This window comes from Mastomys coucha, unplaced genomic scaffold (genome assembly GCF_008632895.1).
Source record: "Mastomys coucha isolate ucsf_1 unplaced genomic scaffold, UCSF_Mcou_1 pScaffold18, whole genome shotgun sequence".
Classification (NCBI taxonomy): domain Eukaryota; kingdom Metazoa; phylum Chordata; class Mammalia; order Rodentia; family Muridae; genus Mastomys; species Mastomys coucha.
The window spans coordinates 67,448,040-67,459,921 of NW_022196900.1; the positions used below are offsets into that span (position 1 = coordinate 67,448,040).

Sequence of the window (11,882 nt, forward strand, 5' to 3'; positions counted from 1 at the left end):
GCACTTGGGAGGCAGAGGCAGGTGGATTTCTGAGTTTGAAGCCAGTCTGGTCTACGGAGTGAGTTCCAAGACAGCCAGGGCTATACAGAGAAACCCTGTCTCGGAAGACCAGAAAAAAAAAATATATATATATATATAAATAAATATTTTATTTATGAAAGTTATATAATACAAATATTATATTTATAAAATAAGTGTATCTTTAGTTTGTTAGCGTATAAGTATGTGTGGATATGTATAGGGGGCACACTCAGGCTAGGACACATGGGAAAGGCAGAGGATATAAAAGAGTGAGCACACTCACTCTATGTGAGGACCAAGGGCCAAACTCAGGCTGTGAAGCCTGATGGGATGCTCTTTCACCCACTGGCCATCTTGCCAGTCCTTGTTCTTTAGTTAAGATAGGTCTTATATAAGCTAGGCTGGCCCTGAACTTGCTATGTAAACTTGAGGACAACCTTGAACTTCCAATTCTCCTGTTTTCATCCTCTGAATGCTGAAATGATGGGTGTATATCACCATACCAGCTTTATGCAGACTAGGGATAGAACCCAGGGCTTTTGTTTGGCAAGCAGCCTACTGAGTGAGTCCCATCCCCTACCCAATCTTGCTTTTATTCATTTTTGTCACGGTCACCCTCACATATAACACAGCACATGTACTGCATACATGCTTAAATGATGAAACCATCTTTAATTCCTTTCCTCTTCCCTAAGGAATATTAACGTCCCCTTCACCTCCACCTCCCAACTGGAAAAAAAAAAGTTAAACATACCTTTTTTCCCCCCAGAACCTAAGCTTTTTCTATACAGCCCATACAAACAGACATTAAACAATCAATGGAAGGCACTCTAAAATGGTACTAGCAGGACATGGGGGAGGGGACACCTGCAGGTTCAGCAGTGGTGAAGTCTGAGAAGCTGAAGCAGACGTTTAAAGCCAGCCAGGGCCATATAAGATACTGTTTTAAAAAAAATAAAAATAAAAAATTAGAGAATACTTTGGAAAGTTTTACTGCCCACCTACTGACTGTATGTGAAGCTTTCCCTCTGAGAAACAGTGGGATGCTCTTTAATTTTTAGAACACATTAGTCAACTTTTCTACTTACATGGTTTGACAGAATTATCTGCTTTCACCTGCTACTAAGATAAGATAAAATTTTGGGCTTTTTCTTTTTACAATTAAAAAAAAAAAGATTCTTCACAGTAACTCTTTTACAAGTACATCCATCTAATATCAACCAAGTAACATTCACTGTCTTTTGGCACGAGTGATTATCACTGTGGGTGATACAGCACTAAATAACTGTGATACCCACCCTGTAGCAATACATTAGGAGAATACAATCATCTAAACAAAGAATTTCAGCGCATCAAAGCAAATTAGAGCTAAATTCAAGGCTCTGTAAGAAAGCCAAGATAGCCGGGAGGTGGTGGCACACGCCTTTAATCCCAGCGCTTGGGAGGTAGAGGCAGGCAGATTTCTGAGTTCGAGGCCATCCTGGTCTACAGAGTGAGTTCCAGGACAGCCAAAGCTACCTGAGAGAGAAACCCTGTCTGGAAAAAACAAAACAAAACAAAAGAAAACCAAGATAATCAAGGGTTTTCTGGACCGTAAGATCTAAACTGTCCCAAAAGCACAAAGATGCTAACCAAGGAAAGTCAGCTCATGCAATTAGTGCCACTAGGTGCAAAGCTCAGAAGATCACGACAGAGCTAAAGGTAACCTGGCACTGCTGGAGCACAGAGGGCACTCTGGCTATGGAAGCTTCTGGTTGCCCAGAGAGCAATGTGGTCAGACGAGGGAACCTGTTACTGTGTTAAAAGCTCAGCATCGCCGGGCGGTGGTGGCGTATGCCTTTAATCCCCAGCACTTGTGAGACAGAGGCAGGTGGATTTCTGAGTTCGAGGCCAGCCTGGTCTACAGAGTGAGTTCCAGGACAGCCACGGTTACACAGAGAAACTCTCTGTCTCGAAAAACCAAAAAAAAAAAAAAAAAAAAAAAAAAAAAGCTCAGCATCGATTAGCTTCCAACTAGAAGCCCACAGCCACACCTGCTACTATCTGAGAAGGGCACATAAAGACACTACAGAGCTAGTGGCATTCACGATCTTTTCTTTCTCTCAGCCTGGCCTCCGTCCAAGCTCCAAATGGTTTTTTTGCTTGTTTTGTTTCGTTTGTCGGTTTAGTTTGCTTTGTTTTGTGAAACAAGGTCTTGCTACATAGTCCTCTATGACCCCAAACTCGCAACAATTCTCCAGGCTACCCGCTCCTAATGCTCACACTGGAGATGTGAGCCACCTCCTGTCCAGCCTAGCTCGGGATTAAGAATCTAAGGAAGTGTGAGATTGGTGTAGTGTTGGGGGCTCGCTCCTTCACAGACTAAACAGCTAGAATAGGCAAACAGGAAGGCAAAGAAAACATGGCTGAGAGGACAAGCACGAGACACTGCGACCCTAGTGACAGCACCATACACCCTCGAGTCGCCTCTCTAGAGGGAAGGAACGGCAAGAGCAAACTGTGACCGTCTCCCTGCGCGCTTCCCTGTCCTCTCAGACTGCCGGGAATAACAGAGGCAGATCTCTCGCTGCTCACAGCTCTGTTTACCTTGGTCATGCCAACGCCGACCACGAACACCCGGTGCAGGCGCGGAGACTTCAAAGCGACATAAGGCATGGCTCCAGCAGCGAACAAGATCTCCTACAGACTGAGGATTTGCTGAACCAAAGCGGGTTCAGGTCGGGTTATCTCTAGCCCTCGACGTTGGGGGCGGGGCTGCTGCGTCGGGGGCGGAGCTGCGGCGTCGGGGGCGGGGCCGAGTTATGGGAGCCTGACGGGAGGAGGCAACGTATAGCATCTACACATGCGCGGTGATCCTTGTGACAAGTCCTTCATGAGCCCTTTTGACCTACTGTATTAGACTCAGTCAAAGTTTCTCGAGGAGGCCTAAGTTTCTGTGCTTCCTCTCTTTACAGTGAGAGAGGGAAGGCCTGAAATGGAAGCTCTGGTCTCAGAGGAAACTCAGAAGCCTGTGGAGATTCTTTAGAGTGTTAGAAACGTTCTGTATCTGTGAGAGTAGTTACAACACTCAGTATATGAGCCAAAGCACGATGTACGCTAATAAAGTCAGAATTCTACGCGTGGATAAGATTTTTTTTTTAATTGAATCAAGCCGGGCGGTGGTGACGCACGCCTTTAATCCCAACAGTTGGGAGGCAGAGGCAGGCGGATTTCTGAGTTCCAGGCCAGCCTGGTCTACAGAGTGAGTTCCAGGACAGCCAGGGCTATACAGAGAAACTCTATCTGGAGGGGCGGGGGAAGGGGGGGAAGAGTGTGTGTTGTTCTCTGGTGGACATACCTCAAAGCAAATTTAAGTCCAGCCTGGTCCAGGCTGCAAAGTGAGACTCTGTCTCAAAAAAAATTTTCAAAAAAAAGTTGTAAAATGTGTGTGTGTGTGTGTGTGTGTGTGTGTGTGTGTGTGTGTGTGTCCGTAGCCCTAGCTGACCTAGAACTTGCTCTGTAAACAAGGCTGGCCTCAAATTTACAGAGATCCAGCTGCCTCTGCCTCCCGAGTGCTAGGATTAAAGACATCGGCCATTACTGCCCAGCAACTATGTATAATTTTTGTAACAGCCAGATCATAGTCAATCATAATCCAATTGTTCCATATCTGAATAAAGCAACTGCTTGTTTGTCACTATTTCTATACTTTCCTCCCATTGTTCTATCTGTAAATATTGTCCATGTTGGAAAGCTGAGTTCCCTGAGCTGCTTTTGATATGAATAATGCCTGGCTTATGAATTATTCCTTGCTTGGTAGAGCACACCTTTGATCCTAACACATAGGAAAGCTGAGGCAGGTGGATATCTGTGAGTTTAAGGTCAGCCTAGTCTACATAGCTAGTTCCAGGACAGCCAGAGCTATGTAGAGAGTCCCGTCCCTGTCTCAAAAAAAAAAATAAAATAAAATAAAAAGAACTGGAGAGATGGCTAGCAGTTAAGAGCACTGACTGCTCTTCCAGAGGTCCTGAGTTCAATTCTCAGCAACCACATGGTGGCTCACAACCATCTGTAATGGGATCTGATGCCCTCTTCTGGTGTGTCTGAAGACAGCTACAGTGTACTCAAATACATTCAATAAATAATACTTTAAAAAAATAAATAAATAAAAAACAAAAATAAAAAATCAGATACATCCTTCAACTTAACTGGTTGGAAGTTCTTTTAACCTGCAGATTGTTATTTGAAGAGTCTGTATTTGTCAACTAGCCTACTCAGGTTTCTAACTCTACAATCAACACTTGAGGTGATAAACAATGTGTTTCCCAAAGTTGTCCTCTCAGATGTAGAGGACTAGGACACAATCTACCGTCTTAATCCAGTTCTCACACTGCAGACCTGTGATTTCCAAGGTCTTACTTGGTCCTTCTAGTACCTCCCCTTTTCTGCATTTTTGCCTTCTTGTGCTTTTGTTGAAGGTTTCGCTGTTCTACAACTTCCCACACACATAGTGCTGGCCTCCTTTCTAGTGTTTCCAGATGCAAGAAGGCTTGTTGACAAACCGAGCAAGAATAGCACTATTAGCCTTGCTTCATTAACAAATCATAAATGATAATTTTATACACAAAACAAGGAATACTTTGTATTACTTTCTTGACAGAATTGTAACATTCTCGGAAAGCTAATCCTGTGTTTCCTCTAAAAGCAGTGATTCACCAATCCGGTGCTCCGATTGACTCCATACAGTTGCTATGGGGCAGGCCAGCTGTTGTAATAGTTATCTAGGAAGTTGAACCAAGACAATAGCTTGAGCTCAAGGATTGAGACCAACCTACACAGCACAGAATAAAGAAGGGGGGGGGGGATTTGACTGTATAGATTGTGTGTGTGTTCATGTGTATAAAATATCTGAATTTTTTTTTGTTTTTGCACAGAGTTTCTCTGTGTAGCCTTGGCTGTCTTGGAACTGACCATGCTGCCCTTGAACCCATGGAGATCCACCTTCCTCTGCCTCCCAAGTGCTAGGATTAAAGACATATGCTACCACCACCCAGCTTTGAGGTTCTTTCTAACTCTCAGAACCCACAGTAAGAGCCCCTCATAGGTCTCCATGGAAAAGGCATCATCTAGCCAGAAGAACACACTCTCTCTCTAAGACACCTCTTATAATTGTTTTTAGACTGCTAGAAGGATGGGCATTTGAAGTTAGAAAGAAGGCTCAGTGACTAAGAGTACCTGCTACTCTTACAGAGGACCTGGGTTCCACTCCCAGAACCCACATTGGACACTCACAACTGGGAGTCCAGTTCTATCTGGAAGTCTAGTTCTATTGTATCTGGTGCCCTCTTCTGACCTCTATGGAAACTGGGCACACATGTGGCATACATACATACATACATGCAGCCAAAACACTCACACACATAAAATAAAATAATCTTTAAGGGTGGGTTATTCATAAACTCCGTTTGGTTACCAGAGGAGGGTAGCTGAGATACAAGCAGGGAAACTGAGGACACGTGTTGGAGGTACAATGGAGAGCATCCAGGAAGAAGCAGAGAAGGATCGCTATAAGGAAACATCAAAGAATAACCTTTCGGTTCTGATGCTGAATACAAAGCAGACTTGGTAAGGACTGAATCCACTGTCATCGGGTACCTGCAAGCTTCACCATCTGCCTGAGGTAAGAAACTTCTGAAGTCTGATACCAGGTCAGTTTATTTTAGACATATTTAAGTACAATGTAATTTTGGGAAAATGTTACCAGATAATGATTATCTCAGTCCCAAATGCACAGTAAAGCTTAATATGTAACTACATCAAAAACTGTTGCAAAATTCATGTGACCTTTACCATAAAGATGGTTTTTGTTTGTTTGTTTGTTTGTTTTGGTTTTTTTGAGACAGGGTTTCTCTGTGTAGCCCTGGCTGTCCTGGAACTCTCTCTGTAGACCAGGCTGGCCTCGAACTCAGAAATCCGCACTCCTCTGCCTCCCAAGTATGCTACCACTACTGGGTGAAGATGGGTTTTATAGCTTAAAGGCCTAAGATCTGATGTGGTCCCTGGTTAATAGAGGTCATCATGGAATAAAGTACATGTGATGTCTCCCCTAAAGATGGATTCCATTGGCTGAGAAACAAAACTAAAGAGAGAGGTTTAGGGAGGGAGACTTTGGGAGACATGATCTGAGTGAAGTCTGGCTCTACAGTTAGCAAAGGTTACGAGAAATTTAACAATATCCACTCCCAACCTTTGGCATAGAAAACAGATTTTCATCTCTTTGTCAAGGAGAAATTTCTGTGTGGTTAACATTCCTTGTTTCCCCAATGCTTATCTGTGAGCACTCCTGCCTTCTGCACCCTGTTGCTGTGGGGAAGCCAAGTTCAAACTGAGACTGGCTACCCTCAGGAATACTATAAGGAAAGGCTTAGAGGAGGCAGGAGAATGGAACAAAGGAGCCATAGTTCATAGGTCATTTTCATTATTTCCAAAGGCCTAGTGGATATTCATATGCATCTTACTAACATTAATAATATGCAATTTAAAAAATCAGCATAACAGGGGTTGGAGAGCTAGCTTGGTGGTTAAGAGCACTGGCTGCTCTTCCAGAAGTCCTGAGTTCAATTCCCAGCAACCACATGGTGGCTTACAACCATCTATAATGGGATCTGATGCCCTCTTCTGGCATGCAAGTGTATATGCAGCTAGAGCACGTATATACATAAAATAAAGAAATCTTTGCCAGGCAGTAGTGGCACACGCCTTTAATCCCAGCACTTGGGAGGCAGAAGCAGGAAGATTTCTGAGTTCGAGGCCAGCCTGGTCTACAGAGTGAGTTCCAGGACAGCCAGGGATATACAGAGAAACCCTGTCTTGAAGAAAAAGAAAGAAAGAAAGAAAGAAAGAAAGAAAAGGGAAAAAGAAAAAACTCAGAAGGTTGTGGTTGCTGGGAATTGAACACAGGACCTCTGGAAGAACAGTCAGTGCACTTAACCACTGAGCCATCTCTCCAGCCCCTGAGACTATATTTCAAAAGCATAGGGCTGGAGATATAGTTCAGCCTTATGTTAAAGCCTATCTCTAGAACTCATAACGTCAAAAAAATAAATTGTAAGGGTCATGGTGTGGTGGCAAATGCCTTTGGTCTCAGCACTAGGAGACAGAGACAGGCAGGTCTCTAAATTCAAGACCAGCCTAGTCTATAGAGCAAGCTCCAGGATAAGCTATACAGGGAGAAACAAACAAAAAAGATAGATAGATAGATAGATAGATAGATAGATAGATAGATAGATAGATAGATACATAGATAGATAGATAGACAGATAAATTGCAGAGAGTTTGGGAAAAGGAAGGATAGAGTCTACAGGGGAAGGGAGAGTTAAAGTTTGTCCACCAATATGAATCCTGATTCAAATAAACTAAAAAACAAAGTGAACAAACAAATCCAGGAGTCCATAAGAAGACTCAATAGACCAAGGTGCTTGCTGCAAGTCAGACAACCTGAAAGCCATATGGTAAAGGGAGAAAGAAGTTCTTCCCAGTTGTTCTCTGAACTTCGCATGTGTGCCATGGCATATGCAAAGACACGTCTTTAATCCTGATGGGCCTGGTCCTGAAGCTGCTGTTGAGGCTGCAGCTGCACATTAGTTAGTTAAAGGGAGGCAATACATAATAGTGAGATATTTTATTATAGGAAAGTGAAAATAAGCTGACCATGTAGAAAGAAAGGAGAGGAAAGAGAGGAGAAGAGAAGGAGAGAGAGAGAAAGGAGAGGAAGAAAGCAAGAGAGCAAGAGAGGAAGAAGGCAAGAAAGAGGACAAAGAGCAAGAAAGAGAGAAAGAAGGCAAGGGGGGAGAGGGGGCGAACTGCCCCTTATATATTGTGAGGTGTGGCTATCTGTCTGTGGGGTGGTTCATACCTGGCTGTGGTCAAATGACTGGGGGTAGGGTCCAGCTAGAATACTGGGAGCTTGGGGCATTGTCTACATGACAGAGCACATATCTCCTGCAGGGGCAGCTGTGGGGGGTTGGGACTGAAACAGGAGCCAGAGACCCAGGAGTTATGGTTGAACAACTTTCCTCCTTTGCAGGCAGAGATTACCCACTGGGACTCTGAAGTTCTAGACTTATACTCGACTGGGCCCAGGTTGCATGAACAGAACACTGCCCTACATAATCCCAGCACTTGGGAGGCAGAGGCTGCAGATTTCTGAGTTCAAGGCCAGCCTGGTCTACAGAGTGAGTTCCAGGACAGCCAGGGCTATACAGAGAAACCCTGTCTCAAAAAAACAAACCAACCAAAAAACAAAAAACGCACATGCAAGTGCTTCCATACACATGCACACAAACACTGACACCCAAAGAATAAATAAATTAAAATGCAAAAATAATTTTTAAAACACCAAGTGAAAAGCAGCTTGTAGTGGCACTACCTGTAACCTCAGCACTGGGAAGAGAAGCAGGAAAGGAGGAGCTGGAGCCTGCCTTGGCCTACACAGGGAAACAAACTACCCTGTGTCATCGAAAAGATAAATGGCATCAACAGTGGTGAAACTGCAAAGGACTCTGCCCAGCCAGAGGCTACTTTGTAAGTAAAGAACTGAAGGTGAAAAAGTGAAAGACCCCCAGAGCTCGGGAGACCCTCACTCAAATCTCGGGATGATGCGACCACCCAATAACTCACAAGAGACCGATCTTGCTGCAATCACATGAGGTTTATTCGGGATAAGCCAGATCTGGGGTCAAACACGTAGCCTTGCAGGCCAGAGGAGTTCGACCCCCAAACACAGTAAGTGAGGGGTATTTAAAGGGAAAAAACACAAACTGGGGGGCGGGGGGGAGGTGAAAGGGTTACCAAGGAAACATAACGTAAAAACAGTGGAAAATTCCAAAGGGACCCAACCCCTGGTTGAGTCAGGGTAAAACATCCTGCACACTCGTTATTCACAAGAATGTGGTTTGGTCAATGCTATTCACTTTATGGCTGGCCGTTCCTTAGAACCACCCAGATGGCTCATATCCTGCTTTTTGTTTTTGGACTTAACTGGGGGTGGGGGCTTTGTGGCCAACAGGTTCTTGAAACTGGCTAGTCCACATTCTTGGCTCGTTACAGAGGTTTTCCATGCCCTTTTAGGTAAAGGTTATACATTATACATTCTCACCAATACAATTCTACTAAATGCTCCTTTTTTCTTAATTCTAAAATTCTCCAACCTTACAAAAGGCATTGTTGACACAAAAAAACCACAGCTCTTACCTCAAAGGGAACAAGAGAGAGTTTTTTTTTTCCAGAGAATAAAATATAAATAGCCACTGTCCATAAGAACGCAGTTTGGATTACCCATTTCTGTGTCTTCCAACATGGAACCAGTTTCACAGAGTTTTATAGGAAAAGAACAACGCAAGCCATAAATCAAGGGAATTTTAAATGATATCAGCAGGTACATCAGAGAAGCAAGTAGGCCTCAGATGCTATCTAATGGCCAGATGGAAAAATATGAGGACATAATGCTCATCGGTGTGTTTGAGGAGATGGCTTATTGTAGATATGAGGGAGAGCACAGCCAGAGGCATCTGGAAGGATCCAGATTGAACCTGGCCAGCTGACTTGACTGGGCTGTGAGAGAAGGGGGAAAGAGCAAGGGTGGGGGTGGCAGATGGTAGGGAAAGGGAGGGGGTGGGGAGGAGTGTGTGGGGAGGATTGGGGAGGGGTAAGCAGACCAAGAGAGATCTGGAATGGAGCCAGCCCAGAGACCAAAAGACCAGGAGATTCTGTGTCCAAAAATGGCTGAGTTAAATAGAGATCAAAAGCTGGGGAAGAGAAGCCCCAGCCTGGGAGGGTAAGGTTTAGGTTATGGCAAGGAATGGGAAGTGCTGGGAGGGGCAACACTGTAACTAACATAGTAAAAAATACCATTTAGACATGTAAAAATAGCTTAGGAACCCCACTACACTCAAGGCTGCACCTGATAACCACAGCCCAGCGACATGACTCAAGATAACCAGACGCAGTCTTAGAACCCCATGATGCCCACTGGACAGTGTATAAGCAGAGACCAGGAGCAATGCACATTTGGAGAAGCTCCACCTTGATCTGCCCTGAGTCTGAATCTCCCCCAAGATTCTGTCTGACCCTTGAATCAGAGACTTCTGTTAGACTTCTGCTGGACCTGACCTTCAGCTGAGTGAAGCAGGTGAGCAGCCTTGGGGAGATTGGCTGAGCAGGCCACAGTTAGGAATTTAGAGTGGGAATTTCATGTGATGACCCTCAGCATAATAAAGTATAATTTTTGTTATACTAACTACAGGTATGTACATTCTTGCTCCTGACAAGCAGGCACTGAGAGACACTAGGAGAGCTGCCTGCTTTGTTAATGGGCACCCCAGTCAGCCATTTGTCTGGGTGTCTTTGAAACCTAACAGTATTGTCTTAACCCTTTGGTGAGAGAATAGTGTTTTATTAAGTTAATACATTCCAAAAGTTTGTTTTTATTTGCTTTAGTGTCAGTACTCAGGAGGCAGAGAGAGGAAGATCTCTGAGAGTCCCAGGCCAGTCTTGTATAGCTAGGACAGCCAGGGCTACACAGAGAAAACTTGTCTCAAAAAAACAATTAAAAAAAAAAAAAGCCAGCCTGGTCTATAGAGTGAGTTCCAGGACAGGGCTATACAGAGAAAGCCTGTCTCGGAAAAAAAAAAAAAATGGTTTTAGGTCTGACACAGTGGTAGGCAAGGAATAGCTCTTCATGACCAAGGATAGCCTCAGAGAAATTGCAATTAGATCCCAGATGTGTAACATTCCAACACCCCTTCCCGTATTCATTGAAGCTTTAATTACTACAGGAGTCTTTGCACACACAGCTTCTTTTCAGGAACTTTCTTTCACAGTAGGAACTTAATCCAAAGGCATGCTGTGGATAAGGGGAACTCAGTGAAAGTCTCTCGAAATTTGCTTGTTTTCAGTTGGCTATAAAAGTCAGTAGTTTGAAGTTGGGAATGGGTGGCACACGCCTTTAGTCCCAGCGCTCTGGAGGCAGAGGCAGGCAGATCACTAGCTTCAGGAGCCGGGGAGACGGCTCAGTGGGTAGAGCACTTATACTGCAGGCTTGAGGACCCCATAATTTAGATCTCCAGCACCTACATAGGAGCACAGCAGGCACAGTAACCCACCTACAGTCTGCTCCTTAGGAGATTTCCTGTCTTGCCAGACTAGGGAATTGGGAGAGCTCCCAGTTCAGAGAGAGCCTTCCTCAGTAAATAAAGAGAAGAACAATTAGGAAAGACAACCTCTGGCTTCCAAACACATGTATATACACAGACCCTTGCAAACAGGCATGTGCACATGAAAGACCCCCAGAACTGGGGAGATCCTTACTCAAGTCTCGGGATGACGCGACCACCCAATGACTCACGAGAGACCAAACTTGCTGCAATCACATGAGGTTTACTGGTGATACTGGTACCGGGGTCGATCTCATGACCTTGCCAGTCAGAGTAGTTCGACGCCGAACACAAGAAGTGGGGGGTATTTAAGAGAAAAACCCAGAAGCTGGGGCCGGAGAGAGGGTTACCAAGGAAACAGAACATGAACAGTGGAAACTTTCAGAGGGACCCAACCCAAGGTGTTCAGTTAGGGAGGGGAAGGAGGCTGGAGAATCTTAGAATTTAAAATGAAGGCATTTAATACAAATGTATGGTGTATAACCTTTACCTAAAAGGACATGGAGGACCACTGTAGCCAGCCAGAAATATAAAATAGCCAGTTCCAGGAAGTCAGAGCCTCAGGGCTCTGGTTCCCAATACCTGCCCCTCCTGGCTGATCTGCAATGAGAGTGGAACTAGGAATGAAGGTCTACTGGTTTATGAGACTCTCCACCCTGTGGACCAGTA

General features: G+C 44.5%; 1 protein-coding gene and 1 long non-coding RNA gene across 2 annotated transcripts in view; one reads left to right on the forward strand and one right to left on the reverse strand.

Moving 5' to 3' along the window:
• Scp2 (sterol carrier protein 2) overlaps positions 1-3,040 on the reverse strand; it is a 73,812-nt gene extending 70,772 nt beyond the window's left edge. The window contains exon 1 of the mRNA XM_031378119.1: positions 2,608-3,040. Coding sequence (XP_031233979.1) covers positions 2,608-2,676 — 69 coding nt within the window. The 5' untranslated portion in view covers positions 2,677-3,040. The remainder of the gene's footprint in view (positions 1-2,607) is intronic.
• Positions 2,269-3,143, forward strand: LOC116096369. The gene is made up of 2 exons (XR_004120969.1): positions 2,269-2,738; positions 2,976-3,143. It is a non-coding gene; the product is annotated as an uncharacterized LOC116096369 (long non-coding RNA).
• The last annotated feature ends 8,739 nt before the right edge of the window (positions 3,144-11,882 follow it).